General features: G+C 41.1%; 1 protein-coding gene across 1 annotated transcript in view; it reads left to right on the top strand.

Moving 5' to 3' along the window:
* Positions 1–2,531: 2,531 nt before the first annotated feature.
* The window catches only part of necab1 (N-terminal EF-hand calcium binding protein 1), a 204,728-nt gene continuing 184,942 nt past the window's right edge, over positions 2,532–22,317 (top strand). The window contains exons 1-2 of the mRNA XM_067975307.1: positions 2,532–2,743; positions 13,163–13,187. Of these exons, the coding sequence (XP_067831408.1) occupies positions 2,645–2,743; positions 13,163–13,187 (124 nt within the window). The 5' untranslated portion in view covers positions 2,532–2,644. The remainder of the gene's footprint in view (positions 2,744–13,162; positions 13,188–22,317) is intronic.

Raw genomic sequence — 22,317 nt, 5'->3', positions numbered from 1 at the left:
CTTAGACTAAAATAGATATTCCGTCAGACTATGGCTTAGACTATAAACTACAAGAGCATGTTTGTTAGAAATAACAGATTGATAGTAGCAAAGACAATACTGCAGATTACAGTATTTTACAAAAGATTTAACCACAAGAGGAGAAGAGATAGACAGGGCGAGAGAATAAATCAGAAAAGGATGGAGAGAGAGAAATAAAGAGAAAACCAGAAACGGAGAGAGACCAAACCAGAAAAAGAGAAAGGGGTTTAGACAATAATGTAAAACATATTGATTCTGCTGCCCATCATACGTCTCTCCAGGTTTTTATTTGCATTGACTTCATTGGTAATAAAAATCGGAAGAGATGTATAATGGGCAGCTGAATCGATGCCGCTATTTTACAATGTCACCCAAAGACAAAATTAGCCCCAAAGTGAGAAAAATACAGTAAAGGAGAGAAAGTAAATGAGAAAAGGAGAGAGTCAGAAAAGAAGAGCAAGAAGGAGCAAATCAGCAAAGGAAAGATCAAACTAGAGGGGGAGAGAGAGAACTATGTGGAGATGGAGAGAAACAGGAGAGGAGAGAAAAAGAAGGGGTGAGAAGAGAAGGGGAGAAAAACAAGAGGAGGGAAGGGCACTTAGAGGGAGGAAGGAAAGACTCCAAGAAGAAACAAAGGAGAGTGAAAGACATAGATGAAGCAGAGGAGAGAGACAGAGAAGGGAAGGGCAGAGACAGTCAAACTGAAGAGATAGGAGACAAATGGAACTGAGGTGAGACATACATAGAGGAATTGGAGGAAAGAGGCACACTGAAGGGAAGGCAAGATATAAAGAAGGTGAGAAAGACAGAAGGGAAGCAGCACAGAGAGAGAAAGGGAGACAGGCAGAGAGAAGGATATCCTTCTATTCCGTTCCCCCCCTCATGTGTTTATCTAGCTTCCCCTTAAATGCATTTATGCTAGTCGCCTGTACTACTCCTTGTGGTAACGAGTTCCACATTCTAACCACTCTCTGGGTAAAGAAGTTTCTCCTGAATTCCCTATTGGATTTATTAGTGACTATATTATATTTATGGCTCCTAGTTCCGGTCTCCCCCACAAGTGGAAACATCTTCTCCACGTCTACCCTTTCATAATCTTAAAGGCCTCTATCAGGTCACCCCTCAGTCTTCTCTTTTCTAGAGAAAAGAGCCCCAGCCTGTTCAATCTTTCCTGATGGGTATAACTTCTCAGTTCTGGTATCATCCTAGTAAATCTTTTTTGCATCTTCTCCAGTGCCTTTACATGGACCTGTCAAGCCAAATGGTCTGTTTCTGTGCTGTACATTCTATGTAAGTAACTTACATGTACCAGAGGCAGGGAAAGCCAGCGCAGAGGGCAGGTACATATAATTTTACTGAAGCAAAATCCTGAAGCTCTGGAATAAAAATATATTATAACAGGTATTCTTTTTATAATATAGAGACCAGAACTGTTCACACTATTCCAAGTGTGGTCTAACCAAGGTTCTATACAAGTTTAATATAACTTCTCTGCTTTTCAATTCTATCCCTCTAGAAATGAACCCCAGTGCTTGGTTTGCTTTTTTATGGCCTTATTAAACTGCATCGCTACTTTTAGTGATATGTGAATCTGTATCCCCAAATCCCTCTATTCCTCTACTCCATTTAGAAGGTATTTCATTTATATCACAACACTGCCCTGAGAAGGTAGGACTAGATTGCAAAAGTAGTATCAGTTTCAAACCAGTACAGTCTTAACCCACAGCTTTCTGACTGTCTGAAAACAATAACAACTTGCCTTTATATGCGCCTTTAAGGTAGTAAAACGACCCAAGGTTCTTCACAGGAGTGTAATCAGACAAAATTTGACACAGAGCCGCATAAGGAGATATTGGGAAAGGTGACCAAAAGCTTGATTAAAGAGATGGGTTTTAAGGAGCACAGAATAGCCTAAGAGGAGTAAAAAGAGAAAAAGGGAAATAGAATTGAACGTAAATGGACACAGGGAAACTTAGGCTCCATAGGCATGGCAAAGATTAGGATCCAACATTCTCCACTTTTACCTATAGCAAATTTTTCCTTACAAGCAGCAGTGGTAGAAGTGGATGTTGCTAACTGAACCCGAATTACTAAAGCGATTGAACCCACTGTTACAGAGTAACGAAGTTATACGATAAATAAAAATTAAACGGCAAAACCTAAATATGTAATTGAAATCGATATATTTCGCATTAAAACCTCGTTTAAATGGTTAATAGAAATTAATTAAAAGCAGAAAAAAATGCAAAAAGGCTGCTTGTGCAGTAATGGTGTCCAGCACTGCTATTGAGCGGAGGTTGTGTGGAACCAGCAATGTCCGTGCTCGCCTTTGCCTGAGATGATGCTTGTGAGCGTCTCTCTGCTGGGAGGCTCCGATTTGTGAATGAGTGGGTGCGAGTGACAGAACAGCCTGGATACCTTCAGTGAGCAGCGAGCAGCAGCAGCAGCCTCTGGAGAGCAAAACAAAACCATAGCACCAACAGATCGCAGCGGCAGTCTTCAGAAAGACATTTGTATAGAGAGTTGCGCTGCTTTTTCTTAATATTTCATTAAGCCTCAATTCAACCGAACAAAGCCAATAAGTTTGTTAGGTTTTTGTTTAATATAGTAAATCTATTAAGTCATGGCTTGTCCGGAAATGCTTCCTTCTTCAACAGAAGCATCAGATTGTGATGCCAGTTCGCCGCTACAGCTGAAGAAAGGCATGTCGATTTTCCTCGATGTGAGTACCAACTAAAATTCTGAATTCTGTATAATATAATCAACGTAACCTGGTTATCTCTGACTAGCCTGAGTTATAATCTTAGCAACTGCAACACAAGCTGTACGCACTTTATTTCCTCTCACTTAGGGAACACGTACGTGAAATGTGCACAGTATTGTAATATATCTGAACAGCTCCCAATGTGTGTGCGAGTGTGTGGGGAAGCGAAATGAGGAACGGGCTTTGTATTTTAAGAGGAGAAACAAATTGTCCAAATATTTTAGTTACCATAATGATTAATGCTCCTGAACAGTTTTTTTATTGGTTATAGTGGTTAGTGCCTTTAGTGGTTGGTAATGTTTCTAGTGTTAGTTAAAAAGCCTTAAAGCTAAACAAACAGTTAAAATGAGGGATGCAGCTTCTCCACAGATGCTGCCTCACTTGCTGAGCTAGTCCACATGGGGGGGGGGGGGGGGTGCAGAGGAACCAGAGGAAATTAAACTAAATCTTTAATTTACTATACACACTATATTTTTAACTAAACTATAAATGAACAGTTAAATAATTAAATATTCCGCAAAATTAATTACTAATTAATTTAAAATCAAGCTAAAATCCGTCTATTAAACATAATCTAGACCTTAAGTTTTTCTATTAGTTCTAGAATTAAATTAATACTAACAAATAAATAAATAAAAACTAGAAATGTCCATGCTGGTTGTGTGTCGGGACTGTGATATGTAGGAGTCTGTGGACAGCGAGACTGTCCCGGATTGCCACATCTGCAGGAAATGTCTCTGCCTTGAGTCACTCCAGCTCAGAGTCCTTGAGCTGGAGCGCGAGTTAGAGACACTCCGTGCATAGCTCAGCAGGGTAAGGGGAACCAAGGGGTGGTAGAGAAGGAGGTCCCACAGCCACTGGTCCTATCCAACAGGTACAATATATTTTCTACCTGTGAGGATAACGATGTAGGTTGTGGGGTGGACAGACAGAATGCTAACCATGGCATCATGGAGCAGGAGGCAGTCCAAGAGGGGAGGAACAGAATTGAAAGGTTGTAGTCATAAGGGATTCTATAATTAGTGGGATAGATAGCATCCTCTGCAGTCACGACCAAGAGTCCAGGAGGGTGTGTTGCCTACCTGGTGCAAGGGTAAAGGATATCTTGGAGCAACTGGAAAGGGAGGGGGAAGATCCAGTTGTCGTGGTCCATGTTGGGACCAGTGACATAGGGAAGAAAAGGGAGGAGGTCCTGCTAAGGGAATATCAGAAACTAGGAACTAAATTAAAAAGCAGGACCTCACAGGTGGTAATCTCAGGATTACTACCTAAACCACATGCTAATTGGCATAGGGATAAACAGATCAGAAAGGTGAATGCGTGACTGAAAGACTGTTGTGGGAAGAAGGGGTTCCATTCATGGGACACTGGCACCAGTACAGAGTCAAGAAGGAGCTGTACAGCTGGGACAGGCTCCACCTGAACCAGAATGGGACCAGTGTCCTAGCCGAAAGGATAAATAGGGCTGTCGATAGGATTTTAAACTAGTTAGTCGGGGGGAGGGATCTGGGGAAGAGAACATAAGTCTGAAGAAAAAAGAAATAGGAAATGAGAGTAAAGGTCAGATCAAGTTAAGGAATAAGGGTAACATAAATGGCCAGGGAACAAATATAGTTATAGAACATGAGTGCAAAATGATTGTTAAAAACAAAGGGAGGGGAACAATTACTAAAAACAAAATAAATTGCCTGGACAGCAATGTGCACAGCATCCGAAACAAAACGGGAGAGCTGGAGGCAATAATTCATAGTGAGGAGCCAGATGTGGTAGGGATAACTGAACCATGGCTACATAAGGAACAGGACTGGCAGTTAAATATTGCAGAATATAATGTATTTAGAAAGGATAGGGAAAGAAGAAGGTTGTGGGGGGGGGGGGGTTAGCTGTACTAAATAGAGAAAACATAATGGCAATAGACAAAAGGGACATAAGTTAAATTAAGATAGAAACAGATTCCATATGGATTGAGACAAAGGATAAGAAGGGATTGATCACGGATGGGTATATTCTACAGACCCACCTAATAGTGGAAAGGAGGTGAAGGAAGAAATATTTAAGCAAATATGTGAAATGAGTAAAGCACATAGAATAATAATCATGGGAGATTTCAACTATCCCCAAATAAGCTGGCAAGAAGAGATAGGGAAAGGAGAAAAGGGAATGGAGTTTTTACAGTGTGTATAGGACTCCTTTTTTACCCTGTATGTGAGAAGCCCAACAATAGAGGAATCACTACTGGATCTAATAATAAGAAATAAACCAGAACAGATAAGAGAAGTAAGCGTAAGGGAACATCAAGGCATTAGCAATCATAACATGATAAGGTTTAAAATAATGATTGAGAACGACATAAGTAAGACAAAGACCAGAGTAATAGATTGGAAAAAAGCTAATTTTGAGGGGATGAGAGTGAAACTAGGGCAAGTAAACTGGAAAAAAAAATTGACAGACAAAGAAGCAGAACAGCAGTGGATAATATTCAAAACAGTGATCAATAGACTGCAGGAGAAATACATTCCTCTGAAAAACAAGAACAAACTAGCCAATAATGAAACGCCATGGATGAATAAAGAGATACGGGTAAAATTGAAACCAAAGAAAAAGGCATACTCTAAGTATATAGATAATAAAAGAGAGGATGGCAAAAGGGAATACAAAGAGAATAGGAAAGAAGTAAAAAAAAACAATTAGGAAAGTAAAGAGGAACTATGAGATTAAATTATCAAGGAATATTAAAAGAAACAGTAAAGTATTCTACAGGCACATCAAAAGAAAAATCAGAATAGGGGTAGGGCCACTAAGGGATACACACGATAAATTCACAGGTAACAACAGCAAAATGGCAGAAATATTGAATAGTTACTTTGCCTCCGTACTTATCAGGGAGACTAACAAGGTGGGCAGGACATTAGAAGAAGAGGATGAAAAAGATATTAAAACATTTAAGATAGAAAGTGGAGAGATAGAATCATAGAATCATAGAAGTTTACAACATGGAAACAGGCCCTTCGGCCCAACATGTCCATGTCGCCCAGTTTATACCACTAAGCTAGTCCCAATTGCCTGCACTTGGCCCATATCCCTCTATACCCATCTTACCCATGTAACTGTCCAAATGCTTTTTAAAAGACAAAATTGTACCCGCCTCTACTACTGCCTCTGGCAGCTCGTTCCAGACACTCACCACCCTTTAAGTGAAAAAATTGCCCCTCTGGACCCTTTTATATCTCTCCCCTCTCACCTTAAATCTATGCCCCCTCGTTATAGACTCCCCTACCTTTGGGAAAAGATTTTGACTATCTACCTTATCTATGCCCCTCATTATTTTATAGACTTCTATAAGATCACCCCTAAACCTCCTACTCTCCAGGGAAAAAAGTCTCAGTCTATCTAACCTCTCCCTATAAGTCAAACCATCAAGTCCCGGTAGCATCCTAGTAAATCTTTTCTGCGATCTTTCTAGTTTAATAATATCCTTTCTATAATAGGGTGACCAGAACTGTACACAGTATTCCAAGTGTGGCCTTACTAATGTCTTGTACAACTTCAACAAGACATCCCAACTCCTGTATTCAATGTTCTGACCAATGAAACCAAGCATGCTGAATGCCTTCTTCACCACCCTATCCACCTGTGACTCCACTTTCAAGGAGCTATGAACCTGTACTCCTAGATCTCTTTGTTCTATAACTCTCCCCAACGCCCTACCATTAACGGAGTAGGTCCTGGCCCGATTCGATCTACCAAAATGCATCACCTCACATTTATCTAAATTAAACTCCATCTGCCATTCATCGGCCCACTGGCCCAATTTATCAAGATCCCGTTGCAATCCTAGATAACCTTCTTCACTGTCCACAATGCCACCAATCTTGGTGTCATCTGCAAACTTACTAACCATGCCTCCTAAATTCTCATCCAAATCATTAATATAAATAACAAATAACAGCGGACCCAACACCGATCCCTGAGGCACACCGCTGGTCACAAGCCTCCAGTTTGAAAAACAACCCTCTACAACCACCCTCTGTCTTCTGCCGTCAATCCAATTTTGTATCCAATTGGCTACCTCACCTTGGATCCCATGAGATTTAACCTTATGTAACAACCTACCATGCGGTACCTTGTCCAAGGCTTTGCTGAAGTCCATGTAGACCACGTCTACTGCACAGCCCTCATCTATCTTCTTGGTTACCCCTTCAAAAAACTCAATCAAATTCGTGAGACATGATTTTCCACTCACAAAACCATGCCGAATGTTCCTAATCAGTCCCTGCCTCTCCAAATGCCTGTAGATCCTGTCTCTCAGAATACCCTCTAACAACTTACCCACTACAGATAATTGATAAACTAATCAAACTAAGGGAGGATAAATCCCCTGGTCTGGATGGATTGCATCCATGAATATTAAAAGAAGTTAGGAAGGAGATAGCAGAGGCACTATTACATATAAATAATAACTCACTAGAAAAGGGAAAAGTGCCAGATGACTGGAGGACAGCTAACATTATTCCTATATTTAAAAAGGGAGATCGAACAAGTCCAGGGAACTATAGACCAGTTAGCTTAATGTCAGTAGTAGGAAAGATAATGGAATCTTTACTCAAAGATGTAATAGAAAGATATCTAGAGAACAAAAATATAATAAAGAATAGTCAGTATGGATTTCAAATGGGAAAGCCATGCTTGACCAACCTTATTGAATAATTTGAAGAAGTTACAGAAAGAGTAGACAAGGGTAATGTAGTAGATGTAATATATTTGGATTTTCAAAAGGCTTTTGATAAGGTATCGCATTGTAAACTCATGACTAATGTAAGAGAATGTGGAGTCAGAGGACAGGTAGCAGAATGGACAGCAAGCTGGCTACAAAACAGAAAACAGAGAGTTGGGGTTAAGGGTAGATACTCAGATTGGCAAAAGGTGGGAAGTGGTGAACTCCAGGGATCGGCGCTGGGACCACTGTTATTCACAATTTATATTAACGATTTGGATTCAGGAATCGGAAGTACAATTTCAAAATTTGCATACGACACCAAATTGGGGGGTGTAGTTAATACAAAGGAAGAATTTGTTTACATGCAAGAAGACATTAATAAACTTGCAGAATGGGCATGTAATTGGCATATGAATTTCAATATAGGTAAGTGTGAGGTGGTTCTTTTTTTTTATTCGTTCATGGGATGTGGGTGTCGCTGGCGAGGCCAGCATTTATTGCCCATCCCTAATTGCCCTTGAGAAGGTGGTGGTAAGCCGCCTTCTTGAACCGCTGCAGCCCATGTGGTGAAGGTTCTCCCACAATGCTGTTAGGAAGGGAGTTCCAGGATTTTGACCCAGCGACGATGAAGGAATGGCGATATATTTCCAAGTCGGGATGATGTGTGACTTGGAGGGGAACGTGCAGATGGTGTTGTTTCCATGTGCCTTCTGCTCTTGTCCTTCTAGGTGGTAGAGGTCGTGGGTTTGGGAGGTGCTGTCGAAGAAGCCTTGGCGAGTTGCTGCAGTGCATCCTGTGGATGGTACACACTGCAGCCACTGTGCGCCGGTGGTGAAGGGAGTGAATGATTAGGGTGGTGGATGGGGTGGCAATCAAGCGGGCTGCTTTGTCCTGGATGGTGTTGAGCTTCTTGAGTGTTGTTGGAGCTGCACTCATCCAGGCAAGTGGAGAGTATTCCATCACACTCCTGACTTGTGCCTTGTAGATGGCTTTGGGGAGTCAGGAGGTGAGTCACTCGCCGCAGAATACCCAGCCTCTGACCTGCTCTTGTAGCCACAGTATTTATATGGCTGGTCCAGTAGAATTTCTGGTTAATGGTGACCCCCAGGATGTGGATGGTGGGGGATTCGGCGATGGTAATGCCGTTGAATGTCAAGGCGAGGTGGTTAGACTCTCTCTTGTTGGAGATGGTCATTGCCTGGCACTTGTCTGGCGCGAATGTTACATGCCACTTATGAGCCCAAGCCTGGATGTTGTCCAGGTCTTGCTACATGCGGGTTCGGACTGCTTCATTATTTGAGGGGTTGCGAATGGAGCTGAACACTGTGCAATCATCAGCGAACATCCCCAATTCTGACCTTATGATGGAGGGAAGGTCATTGATGAAGCAGCTGAAGATGGTTGGGCCTAGGACACTGCCCTGAGGAACTCCTGCAGCAATTTTGGTAAGAAGAATAAGGAGGCCACATCCTGCTTGGATAATAAGAGTCTAAACGGGATAGAGGAACAAAGGGACCTAGGGGTACAGATACACAAATCATTAAAAGTAACGATGCAGGTTAATAAGGCCATAAAAAGGGCAAATCAAGCACTAGGGTTCATTCCAAGAGCGATAGAATTGAAAGGCAAAGAAATTATGTTAAACTTGTATAGAACTTTGGTTAGGCCACACTTGGAGTATTGTGCACAGCTCAGGTCTCCATATTATTGAAAGGATGTAGAAACATTGGAGAAGGTGCAAAAAAGATTCACAAGGATGATACCAGAACTGAGAGGATATCCTTAACAGGAAAGGCTGAACATGCTGGGGCTCTTTTCTCTAGAAAAGGCTGAGGGGTGACCTGATTGAGGTCTTTCAGATAATGATAGGGTTTGATAGGGTAGATGTAGAGAAAATATTTCCACTTGTGGGGGAGTCCAATACTCGAGGTCATAAATCCAATAGGGAATTCTGGAGAAACTTCTTTAGCCAAAGAGAGGTAAGAATGTGAAATGCGCTAGCACAAGAAATAGTTGAGGCAAATAGCATAGATGCATTTAGGTTTGTTCCTTTTGTTGTACTTGGGTCGATATATATATATGCGCACACAGGATTGGGACCGTAGGATCCAGTTCGTCTGGATGGAACCTATGATCCTCTTCCTACTCGTATGGTTTACTGATAGCTCCAAAGATAAGCAAATGGAACAGCCTAAAAAAACTTTGGAAAGAATTGGAAGTTTATTCATGTTAAAATTTTAGTTTTGGAATTATAAGTAGAAAAGAATGGAGTGTTTCAGCTTTAAAATATAATCAGAGCAAATATCACAGCTTCTGAATAGTTAGCTTAGGCTCCCATTCTTTATTGGAAGACCAAAGGTAAAACTAAAAGTGGCAAATATAACAAGAAGTGTGAAAACATTTATTCTGAAATATAATGAGCCAGTAAAATCTTTAGTAAAGATTGTTTCGGAGATACTGTTACTGGTCTGTCATAGGCCATTGTTGAGTGCATCATTTTATCTGGTAACCAAGGCACAAGAGAGACATGCAGGCACCGAAGGTAATGTAGAGAAGAGCCTTGAGGCTGATCCTATTGTCAAGGGTCTGAGTTATGAGGAAACACTCAACACACTTTGGGATCTAAATTCCACATAGTTGAGCCAGTTTTCTAGGCGTGAAATGGGCATGACAATGATGAATTTGCATGTGCGCCGGGGCTATATTGATCTTGAGTTTTTTTTAGGCAGCCTTAAAGAGTGTAGCATTGGTTTAAATATTAAAATGAGGATCCTGCGCCTGAATAGGGATGCGTTTGCTAAATTCGTGCATAGAAGCGTCTGATTTGCTGGGTCTTAACCTTGACCAGGAAGTCATTGCCTTAACAGTCGGGAAGCATGCTTACCTTAGTAGCCCTTGTCAGGTCATTGAACTTTTTTATACATTGCAACCAGATCTTTAGAGTAATGCTTCTGGTGCTGACCTGCTCTGCCACCTCTGCCCACTGTTGCCCCAAAGCTAACCGGGATACCTTCTTGGCTCTGGATGGAAAGATGAGGTCTCTCCTCCTGCTGACCTCCTCCACCAGCATCTCCAAAGCTGCATCTGAAATGCACGGAGTCCTTCCGCCTGCCATTTCAGTGGTGTTCAGAATGGGGCTGATTGCAGTCACAATGCACCTTCTCTTTACGATGTGCTGGCTGCTAGTGACGTCCGATTTCTTGTCCCCTGTTCGGTAAGCTGTTCATGAAGCGCGTTGGCAGCTCGCTTATTTCATGCTAAGCAGGCGCGGGCACCAATTTACCACAGCCTCTGAGCCCACATGAACAGACATGTCAGTGGAGTACATCAGCCATTTTGCCCCTGTCTTCGTCCGATTACGAATTTAGGCCCCTTGAGCTTTCCAGCCTAGAAAGGAGATGTCTGAGAGGTGATCTTTTAGAGATATGTAATATTGTTAAGCGTGTAGAAAAAATGGAACATTACATTAACTGAAGCTGCAGGAGTAGAATAAGGGGACATGGGTACAAACTAGTAAAAGGTAACTTTAGGACTGATATCAGTAAATTATTTTTCACACAAAGAGAGATCAATGTGTGGAATAAACTTCCAGAGGAGAAGAATGGAAGCAAAAACTCTGAAATCATTTAAGAATCAATGGATGTTACAATTAGAGATGTTAGGATTTCTCTGGATGGATGAATTATCCATCCCAATGGCCTTCTTTATCCATAATTATCTTGTGATCGACTTTTCTGCTGATTCTACCATTTATAGAAAGTAAATAAAGAAGTACCTTCCCTGTTAAAGGAGTGTTTAATGAAGCAGTCAATAACCCAATATGTACTCGCATCATTGTAGCTGCTGGTGTTACAATGTGCTAAAGCTGAATTGGAAACTAATATTAGGAAAAGAAAAAAATATTAAAGTTTATGGTGTTATAAACGCATCCTTAAAGTACAAACATACTCTGGCAATCAAAATATGATATTTTGAGCGGTGTTTTGAAATGTACTGTTTCTGGCAATTCAAGGACCTCTGGATACTTTCTAATACAACAATGCTTTCAGTTGCTGAAATTGTTGGGAGTCTTGTTACCTTAATAAGTCCACTATCTTGGTAATTTGTTTTATATGTAGTACTAGATTACATTTAAAATCATTGTGTATGTTGGTGCATGACACTCAATGCCTGTATTTCTAGTGTTCTTGTTCCATTGTTCTTTCAAAATTCTCATCCTTGTTTTCAAATCCCTCCATGGCCTCACCTCTCCCTACCTCTGTAACCTCCTCCAGCCCTACAACGCGATCTCTACGCTCCTCCAAATCTTGCCTCTTGCGCATCACCGATTTTAATCGCTCCACCATTGGCTGTGAAGGCCCTAAGCTTTTGAATTCCCTCAGTAAACCTCTCAGCCTCTCTACCTCTCTCCTCCTTTAAAAGAACTATGGAACAAGAACACGAGAAATACAGGCATTGAGTGTCACCAACCAAAATACACAATGAAGAAGAGAGAGTTGTCTGCTATTACATTGCTGCAGCAGCAGCAGGAGCAGCAGCAGCAGCAACAAGAAGAAGAAGAAGAAGAAGCATTTATATAGCGCCTATTGATCTGCAAACTGGTATAATGGACCATTTCCAGTGTACAATTGAAGGATTGCAATTAAAATATGTGCTAAGGTGTCAGTCTTGGCTCAGTGATAGCACTCTCACGTCTGAGTCAGAAGATTATGGGACCTGATCAAATAATTTAGGCTGACACTTCAGTACAGTACTGAGGCTGCTGCACTGTCGGAGGTGCCTACTTTTGCATGAGACATTAAACTGAGTCTGCCATTTCATGGCACTATTCAAAGAAGAGCAGGGGAGTTCTTCCAATATTCTGCCAAACATTTTATCCCCAACCAACATCACTAAAATAGATTTGGGCATTTATCTCATTGCTGTTGTGGGACCTCTTTATGTACAGATTCCCTATATTACAACAGTGACTACACTTCAAAAATATTTAATTGGCCCGATGTCCTGAAGTCGCGAAAGGTGTTATATAAATATAAGTTACAGTATCATTATCAAAACATAAATTAACTACCGTTTTCTGAACCTTTTGTGTAAAAGTGTACTTAGAATGCTGTGTTTGGCTAAAAAATGCCCGTTACTCATTTTATATCAGACTTACTAGCACACCGATTTCTGTATTTTCATTTTTCATTCCAGATGGATTAATTAGTGTGCAGTTGTGTTTTGTCAGTTTATTGGAAAAGCAGTAGATTAATTAAAAGTTGAGAGAGGCATTCTTAAAATGTACCTTCTCAGCTGGCTATTTTTTTGTCAAAGGTTACAGGGAACCAACTAATTCCAAATAGATAAAATGATTTTAAAATGTAGCACATAATGAATCTAAATAATTCAACTGTCAAATTTCCTAATTTAATTGAACCACTGTACAGCTGATTTCTTTTTTGTTTAAGCTAAAGTATTCAAATATCATTTATATTAGAGAAATTGTCTGACACAGGTGATTCACTTGTAAGAACTATGAATAACTTTATGAGTCTCATTTCATTAATATTGCTAAAAGGTAGGCTGGCAGCTTTTCCACATTGAGTTTCTTCACCAAGGCTGATTACTTTGGGCATGAATGACATTGATGATTTTTTTTTGTGTGTGATTTGTTTCAGATTTTACGGAGAGCAGACAAAAATGGTAAGAGTTTTGAGGTTTTGGATCAGATTTTAACAGTCCCTCTATTATTTGCTTAAAAATGTAAAGCTCTGCTGAAGACTTTTCCATCTGTTCAATGTTACATCCCCCTCATAAAGGGCAATACATTTTATAACATCCTGCTGGCACATAGAGGTTAAGATTAGAGATGAGAGTTTGCTTTAATTTGGGTTTTGGGTTTACACTCATTTTGAAGGATCTCAAATCATTATAGGCAGGACTCTTATAGGAGTTTAATTTCCTCTGATTGTGCAATGGTAAATCCATTCACATAATATTTCTTTGGGTGCTATTTTAATGCAGGCACCACCACATGTAAAATAAACAAGTTAATAATTCTGTTAAAGCAACACACAAAGGAATTTTATGTGACTGCATTGACCAGTGCACAGCCAAGGAAATTAAACTCCAGCGAGCACTTTAATCTATGTTAAGAAATATGGATGAAGTCTCCTGCCATTTTGCAGTAGCTAGATGGAGAAAACTTAAAACTGTCTGGTTACTTACTGTCGTTCTCCACCATTACTACCAGGAATTAGATTGGTACATCACCACCACAGATATCCCCCCATTGGATTTCTGGGGAAAGAACTAACATACCAGAATGCCTACTGCCACCCATGGACACTGCCAGGGATTGGATAGATACATCTGTACCACAGAAATGCATTGGATAGGTATATAACTATCAGAAGGTTTTATACACCCCCTCCACTGCAATAAGAATACTCACACAATTCCTGTGTCCCCAGAAATTGTATATACTCCTCTTTTTCCTCCCAAGGCCACTAAGAATTGGACACTGCCCACAAACAGCCAGTAAACAGTTACTCTTTTTATAATAAGCCAGTTGATCTCCCATGGCTTGCACAGGGAGGGTCAAGACCAAGTGCAGTATTTGACCAAGGCACGGGAGTGGGGAGAAGGCAGTTGGGATGGGAGGAGGGTGCGGGAGGGAGAAGGAGAGGAGTGGAGGTGGAGAGGAACATAGGAATAGGAGTAGGCCATTCAGTCCCTTGAGCCTGTTCTACTATTCCATTAGTTCATGGCTGATCATCCTTGAAAGCAAAGATAACCTCCAGCTTCTTTTCTCCACTGCAAACCATTTCCTCTCCCATTTCCCCTCCACCCACACATTCCATGTGTGAGAAGCTCATGGACTTTTTTGTCATTAAGATTGAGATCATCCATCCAGCAATCACTGTTCCACTCTTTCCCCTTGTCTACCAAGCCAAAACTCTCCTTTGCCCTAGCCCTGAACCTGTGTCTTTATTTAGTTTCTTTCCCATTACTCTTCGTGCCCTCTCTGAACTCTTCTTGTCTATGAGATTCACCTCCCTTCACCCATTTCCTACTAAACTGCTGGCCATCCAACTTGCCTTCCTGACCCCCATGCTAGCGGACATTCTAATTGGTTCCCTCTTCAGCTATTGGCCTCGTCCTTTTCATGATGGCTATAATCATACCCTTCTCTTAAAAAAAACCCTTTACCCCTCTGTCTTTTTAAACTATTGCTCCATCACCAATCTCTCGTTCCTCTCCATAGTCCTTGAGCATGTTGTCACTTTCCAAATCTGTGCCCATTTTTCCCACAACTCCCTGGTTGAATCTTTGCAGTCAGGTTTCCGCCTTGAAGTCAATGGAAAGATGTAAAACGGGCTGCCAATTCGTTATCGCGCATTTTACACTATCACCCAAAGTCAAAATGACCTCCTTGGACTTCAAGCCCATGGCTTTATAATGGATCTGGAGGGTGGCACACAACTAACACTGTATAGGCCAACCACAGTGCCATCGACAGGTGTAATGGGTACTACAGGTAAGTGTTGACACTTTTAAAATGGGTTTTCACGTTGACAAAGTCTGAGCTTTCAATATATTGTGAGATGAAATGTTGCAACCCACTCAGCGTTATAAGTATATAATAGATAAATAAATAAAATTACATCTTTGTCGTTACAGCATTGTTAGCAACTTACTCATCACACATGCTCACTCACTATAAAAACAGACATGTACAGAAAGATATTTCTTCCCTCTGCACATTTATGTCACCATTTTGGACAGGCCAATCTTAATCAAACATATCAAAATCGAGCTAAATTGAAAGATCCTGCAAATAAAACAAAACCAAAATAATTTGTTGCTTTGGTCTCAGAATTTGCGTTGAGTTCTATTTCAGTCGAGAGGTGATTTAATATATTTTAACTTTGCAACATTTTATTCAGAATGATATTTTCTGTTATGTAAATTGGCACTGCTGAACAGAACATTTGTTCTTTTCCTAATCAAAAACAATGGGAGTGCTGAGCACATGTAAAATTCATGATTAATCAATTAGAAATTTGGGTGAGTTATAACAGAATTTAAATGCTGGAATGAGGTCTAATGGTTAGCTCTAGAAGTATTTATCACTGATAATAATGATGCAATGGCAACTAACTATTTAAAATTTAATAAGTAGCACTAGCAAATATTTGCAACCACAAATGTTATGAATTGCTCTGCTATAAAGAATAAGAAGAGATTGGGGGACCACTTCTTTTTCAATTCAGACTTTTTTGGCTGCTAATTTTAACACACTTTAGGTTTCACATGGCACAGTCATTCTCCAACCAAGAGGATTACTATACATTCTATTCTTTTGTTATCAAGAGTCATAAATTTGCTATCAGGAGTCATGAATTGACTCAGCCTACAGTTTTTTTTTCTGGACTGGATAAGATCAGGAATTCATTGCGTGGGAAATCACAGAGGCAAATTTAAATTCTCACTCTTCAATAGTTCAACATCTCCTTTTATTTTGAAATGAAGGATGGTGTAAATTGAAATCTGAATGCTGCCAAAGAAAATCCGTGCAGAGCACAACAATTAAACAGGAGGAGCTGGCAGGAACTGGGATACTGAATGATCATTAAAAGGCCAATATGCTTGCCTTTTGCTGAAGATCTTTACCTGATGATGGATGGACATATTAAAATGCAACTTCAGGGACTCCGAGTTGTTTCTAAAGCAATGGCATCTTTATACTGTGCAGTTGAGAAGAGTTCACAGCAACTAAAGAATTTGTCACAGGTTATGATTAGGTTATACAGAATATTTAAATATTTAATTTTTCTCAATGGAAAGTTGAGAACTTCTAAAGGTCTGACAGGCTGGTGGAAATAATAAATAAAAGAACTATCAAGTCAGAGGCTTGGTAGGTACAAATGTATCTGCCAGAATTTAAGAGTTGAAATTGTTATATGTATTTTTACTTTCGTTTGGAGAGGACATGATGCATTCTATTAGACTAAGGATCTGTCTCAAGGAAATGATTTACTAAACATAAAATATTTACTGGAAGTTGAGGCTTACGATCAGATGTTGTAGCAATTTCAACAATGGAGACAATAATATGTGATATAGATTAGTTTATTTGTGAAGATGCTCTTAAGTTTAGGAGAATGATTCAGAACAGCGCATAAGCTCACAACATTGGTACAGATTCTATTCACATGAAAGAACTGATTGCCAAACTCTTCGGGATGGAAAAAAATTACAGGATCTAAGTAATGAGGCACTTCCAGGATGGGATGCATTAGTGCAATGATTAGCAGATACAACAATAAACTGAAAAAGGCAAGTGACACATTTCTGACACTGGTTATCAAGCCAGAATAGGACTCTTTACAGCACCAGCCATAACTAAGAAGGTAATACTTCAATAAGGAAGCATAGACTCCCAGAAGATTAGGGAATCAATGGGCTGGAACTTGCTGGAGGCATCTCATAGGTTACGCCGTTAGTTAGACTTTTTCCTTCATCCTTCAGCTAAAATTCTTGTGCCCCCAAACTTGCTGGAAGTGCGAGCTGATAACAGCACGGCGAGGGCAATGGGACACCTGGGATCTTAGTGAATGGAGGGACCAACAGTGTATTTCCTTAACCAATGAGATTTAAGGTATGAGAAATAAATAGAGGAACGACTGAGAAGGAGGGTGAATTAGAGTCAAATCAGGTGCAGAAAGAGAAATAAGGAGAGGAAAAGAAAGATTGGATTAAGAGAGAGAAAAAAAAGAGAAAGAAAGGAAAAGTAAGAAAAAAATTTTAAAATGTAAAATTTGACACTTTAAAAATCTCTAACAACAATTCATTACCTGAAGGAATGAGACTCCGCAGTTTAAATTATTCACTTTCTGGGCTAGAGAGGTTGATTGGCAATCATTAACAATTATCACGTAGTTAAAAGTGTACTCATACTCTTAACTATTAAACTTAACTTTCTGTGGCGAGTTTAATGGGCAATTAATGGCAAACCAGCAAGTTCTTAAAAATAACGGGGAGGCTAAGAGCGAGATGCTGCTCGTGAGAAGCAAATGGCGGAGCGGCATAAATCGACCAGCAAGTTCTGGAGATTCACATCTCACGGCGTATCTCTTAATCCCTTGAACTTGCTGGCCGATTTGCACATTAATAATGTGTGTGTCGTTCACACGTTGTTATCTTTTCAGCAAATTCCAGCCCTATGACTTGTAATGGCCTATTTTATGTGGTCTAAAGTTTCCTAGTATGTCTCTCACCCTACATTTTAAATCGTGGAGATATGTTAACCACTTTCCAATTCCCAGGGATCTGTCCTGAATCTAGTCAACTTTTAAAATGCCAATTAAACTTTTGCTAAATTAGAACTGCAGAAGGAGACATTTGGCTTTTTGCTAGAACAATCAAAAACCAATCCCACCTCCCAACTTCTATCCCCACATCCTTTAAAACTTATGGATGGAAGTAATTTGGACCTTTGTCTGTTTTAAGAACATCTAAGCTTTATTGTCGTTAGTCAGATTCTGTCTACATCCTCTTCTGTTGTCCTTGGAAATCTAATTCTTGATTTTGCAAACTTTTCATTCCAGACAGTGCCACATCGTAAGATCAATGTGAGTTTGATCCTCATTCCACTCAGTTCCTGAGACGGAGTAATTTCCTTGCAACAGGGAGGAAAAAAAAATCAGTATTGCCTGAACAATACCAAGCAGCTCCTGTTACTTGGCCTATGATTATGGGGGCTCTCTGATCTCCCACTATACCTGTGGTGGAAGATCGGAGGAAGTCCTAGAGGAAGGACATAGTGACAAGGGCACTCTGTTTGACTCTGGGCTCACTGCATCTAAATATTGGGCAGGTGAAAGCATAGTTCCAGTCATGGGAACAAGGGTTTGCGTATGGGTTGGTCTACATCGTTGATCCCATGGAAATGTAAAAGTCCAAAAACATAGCAATTATACCATACGTTCATGAAATGGCCATTTTTCCCACACTTCTGGCACAGTGTTTATGGTTGTACATTTCGTGATGTGTGGCAGTCGTCCACATTTATTACGTTTACTGGAATCATTACAATTCTTCCTCTGCTTTAAATTATATAACAACAATAACAATTTGCATTTATATAGCACCTTTAACGTAGTGAAACGAGCCAAGGCGCTTCACAGGAGTGTAATCAGACAAAAAAATTGACACCAAGCCAAAGAAGGAAACATTAGGACAGGTGTCCAAAAGCTTGGTCAAAGAGATAGGTTTTAATGAATGTCTTAAAGGAGGGGAGGAAGTTAGAGAGGAGGAGAGGTTTAGGGAGAGAATTACAGAGCTTAGGGTCAAACAGCTGAAGGAATGGCCACCAATGGTGGGACGAAGGATGTTGGGGGTGCAGCAGAGGCCAGATATGGAGGAATGCAGAGTTCACGGAGGGTTGTAGGACTGGAGTAGGTTACTGAGATAGGAAGGGGCGAGGCTCTGGAAGGATTTGAAAATGAGGATGAGAATTTTGAAATCGAGGCATTCAGGAACCGGGAACCAATGAAGGTCAGCGAGCACAAGAGTGATGGGTGAACGGGACTTCTTGCAGAATTTTGGATGAACCTGTTTCCAACAGGGCACGGAGGGAAGCCCAGGCAAGGGAGGCCCAAGGTTTCCTTGTGGGGCCAGGAGAAGCCAGTTTATGGAGGGTGGAAGGTGGGAGGCCAGTCAGGAGAGCATTGGAATAGTTGAGTCTGAAGGTAACAAAAGCGTGGATGAGGGTTTCAGCAGCAGATGAGCTGAGGCTAGGGCATGGACGGGCAATATTACGGAGGTGGAATTAGGCGGTCTAAGTGATGGAAAGGATATGGGGTCAGAAGGTCAGCTTAGACTGCCAAGGTTGTGAATAGTCTTGTTCAGCCTGAAACAGTCACTAGGGATGAGAATGGAATTGGTGGCTAGGGAACAGAGATGTTGGCAGGGGGGTGAAGGCAATGGCTTTGGTCTTCCCAATATTTAATTGGAGGAAATTTATGCTCATCCTATAATGGATGTCAGACAAGCAGCCTGACAACATAGGCAGAGGAGGAGTTGAGAGAGGTGGTGGTGAGGTAGAGCTGGGTTTCATCAACATACATGTGCAACCCCATATTGTGTTTTTGGATGATGTCACCGAGGGGGCAGCATGTAGATGAGGAATAAGAGTGGAGCAAGGATAGATCCTTGGGGGACTCCAGAGGCAACGGTGTGGGAGCTGGAAAAGAAGCCATTGCAGGAGATTCTCTGGCTACGTCTGGGTGGATAGGAATGGAACCAGGCGAGCACAGTCCCACCCAGCAAGATAGGGGAAAGGCATTGGAGGAGAATGGTGTGGTGAACCATGCCAATGGCTGCAGACAGGTCGAGAACAATAAAGATGGCTAGTGCCCCAGGGTCACAGTCACATAGGATGTCATTTGTGATTTATTTGTCTGTGTGCTTCATCGCATCGGTGTTGCAGTGCTTACAGTGGATCACCTGCTTTAAGCAATGATGCTGCTTTAATTTAGCCCTTTCAGAAATCACATTTTACTTGATGGTGAAACCTCCATTGACCTTTCCCATCATTGTGTTCTGCTTTTTAGTTTCATCATCTGTCAGGTTAAATGATGCAAGAACATCCTCTGATTTAATCAGCGTGTTTAGTTGTCTGATATCCGCTCTGTTGGTAGTCCTGACTCAACACGATAGTGTTTCAATGTAACATGATGCAACATGAAAGTGTTTCGACGCAACATGATGGTGTCTCAACACATGACGCAACATAATCATGTCTCAACACAACATGACACAACATGATTGTGTCTCAACACAACATGACACAACATGATGGTGTCTCAACACAACATGATGCAACATGATTGTGTCTCAATACAACATGACGCAACATAATCATGTCTCAACACAACATGACACAACATGATGGTGTCTCAACACAACATGACACAACATGATGGTGTCTCAATACAACATGACGCAACATAATCATGTCGCAACACATGACGCAACATAATCATGTCTCAACACATGATGCAACATGATGGTGTCTCAACACAACATGACACAACATGTGAATCCAAAGAGCTTCTACAAATACATAAAGGGCAAAAGGGTAACTAGGGAGAGAGTAGGGCCTCTTAAGGATCAACAAGGTCATCTATGTGCGGAACCACAAGAGATGGGTGAGATCCTGAATGAATATTTCACATCGGTATTTACGGTTGAGAAAGGCATGGATGTTAGGGAACTTGGGGAAATAAATAGTGATGTCTTGAGGAGTGTACATATTACAGAGAGGGAGGTGCTGGAAGTCTTAACGCGCATCAAGGTAGATAAATCTCCGGGACCTGATGAAATGTATCCCAGGACGTTATGGGAGGTTAGGGAGGAAATTGCGGGTCCCCTAGCAGAGATATTTGAATCATCCACCGCTACAGGTGAGGTGCCTGAAGATTGGAGGGTAGCAAATGTTGTGCCTTTGTTTAAGAAGGGCGGCAGGGAAAAGCCTGGGAACTACAGACCAGTGAGCCTGACATCTGTAGTGGGTAAGTTGTTAGAGGGTATTCTGAGGGACAGGATCTACAGGCATTTGGAGAGGCAGGGACTAATTAGGAACAGTCAGCATGGTTTTGTGAGAGGAAAATCATGTCTCACGAATTTGATTGAGTTTTTTGAAGGGGTAACCAAGAAGATAGATGAGGGCTGTGCAGTAGACGTGGTCTACATGGACTTCAGCAAAGCATTTGACAAGGTACCGCAAGGTAGGTTGTTACATAAGGTTAAATCTCATGGGATCCAAGGTGAGGTAGCCAATTGGATACAAAATTGGCTTGACGACAGAAGACAGAGGGTGGTTGTAGAGGGTTGTTTTTCAAACTGGATGCCTGTGTCCAGCGGTGTGCCTCAGGGATCGGTGCTGGGTCCGCTGTTATTTGTTATTTATATTAATGATTTGGATGAGAATTTAGAAGGCATGGTTAGTAAGTTTGCAGATGACACCAAGATTGGTGGCATTGTGGACAGTGAAGAAGGTTATCTAGGATTGCAACGGGATCTTGATAAATTGGGCCAGTGGGCCGATGAATGGCAGATGGAGTTTAATTTAGATAAATGTGAGGTGCTGCATTTTGGTAGATCGAATCGGGCCAGGACCTACTCCGTTAATGGTAGGGCGTTGGGGAGAGTTATAGAACAAAGAGATCTGGGAGTACAGATTCATAGCTCCTTGAAAGTGGAGTCACAGGTGGATAGGGTGGTGAAGAAGGCATTCAGCATGCTTGGTTTCATTGGTCAGAACATTGAATGCAGGAGTTGGGATGTCTTGTTGAAGTTGTACAGGGCATTGGTGAGGCCACACTTGGAGTACTGTGTACAGTTCTGGTCACCCTATTATAGAAAGGATATTATTAAACTAGAAAGAGTGCAGAAAAGATTTACGAGGATGCTACCGGGACTTGATGGTTTGACTTACAGGGAGAGGTTAGACAGACTGGGACTTTTTTCCCTGGAGAGTAGGAGGTTAAGGGGAGATCTTATAGAAGTCTATAAAATAATGAGGGGCATAGATAAGGTCGATAGTCAAAATCTTTTCCCAAAGGTAGGGGAGTCTATAACGAGGGGGCACAGATTTAAGGTGAGAGGGGAGAGATACAAAAGGGTCCAGAGGGGCAATTTTTTCACTCAAAGGGTGGTGAGTGTCTGGAACGAGCTGCCAGAGGCAGTAGTAGAGGCGGGTACAATTTTGTCTTTTAAAAAGCATTTGGACAGTTACATGGGTAAGATGGGTATCGAGGGATAT

This window comes from Heptranchias perlo, chromosome 3 (assembly GCF_035084215.1).
Source record: "Heptranchias perlo isolate sHepPer1 chromosome 3, sHepPer1.hap1, whole genome shotgun sequence".
NCBI classification, from domain to species: Eukaryota; Metazoa; Chordata; class Chondrichthyes; order Hexanchiformes; family Hexanchidae; genus Heptranchias; species Heptranchias perlo.
Note: the sequence above shows the minus strand (reverse complement) of the source record. Positions and strands in the feature narration are given on the sequence as shown.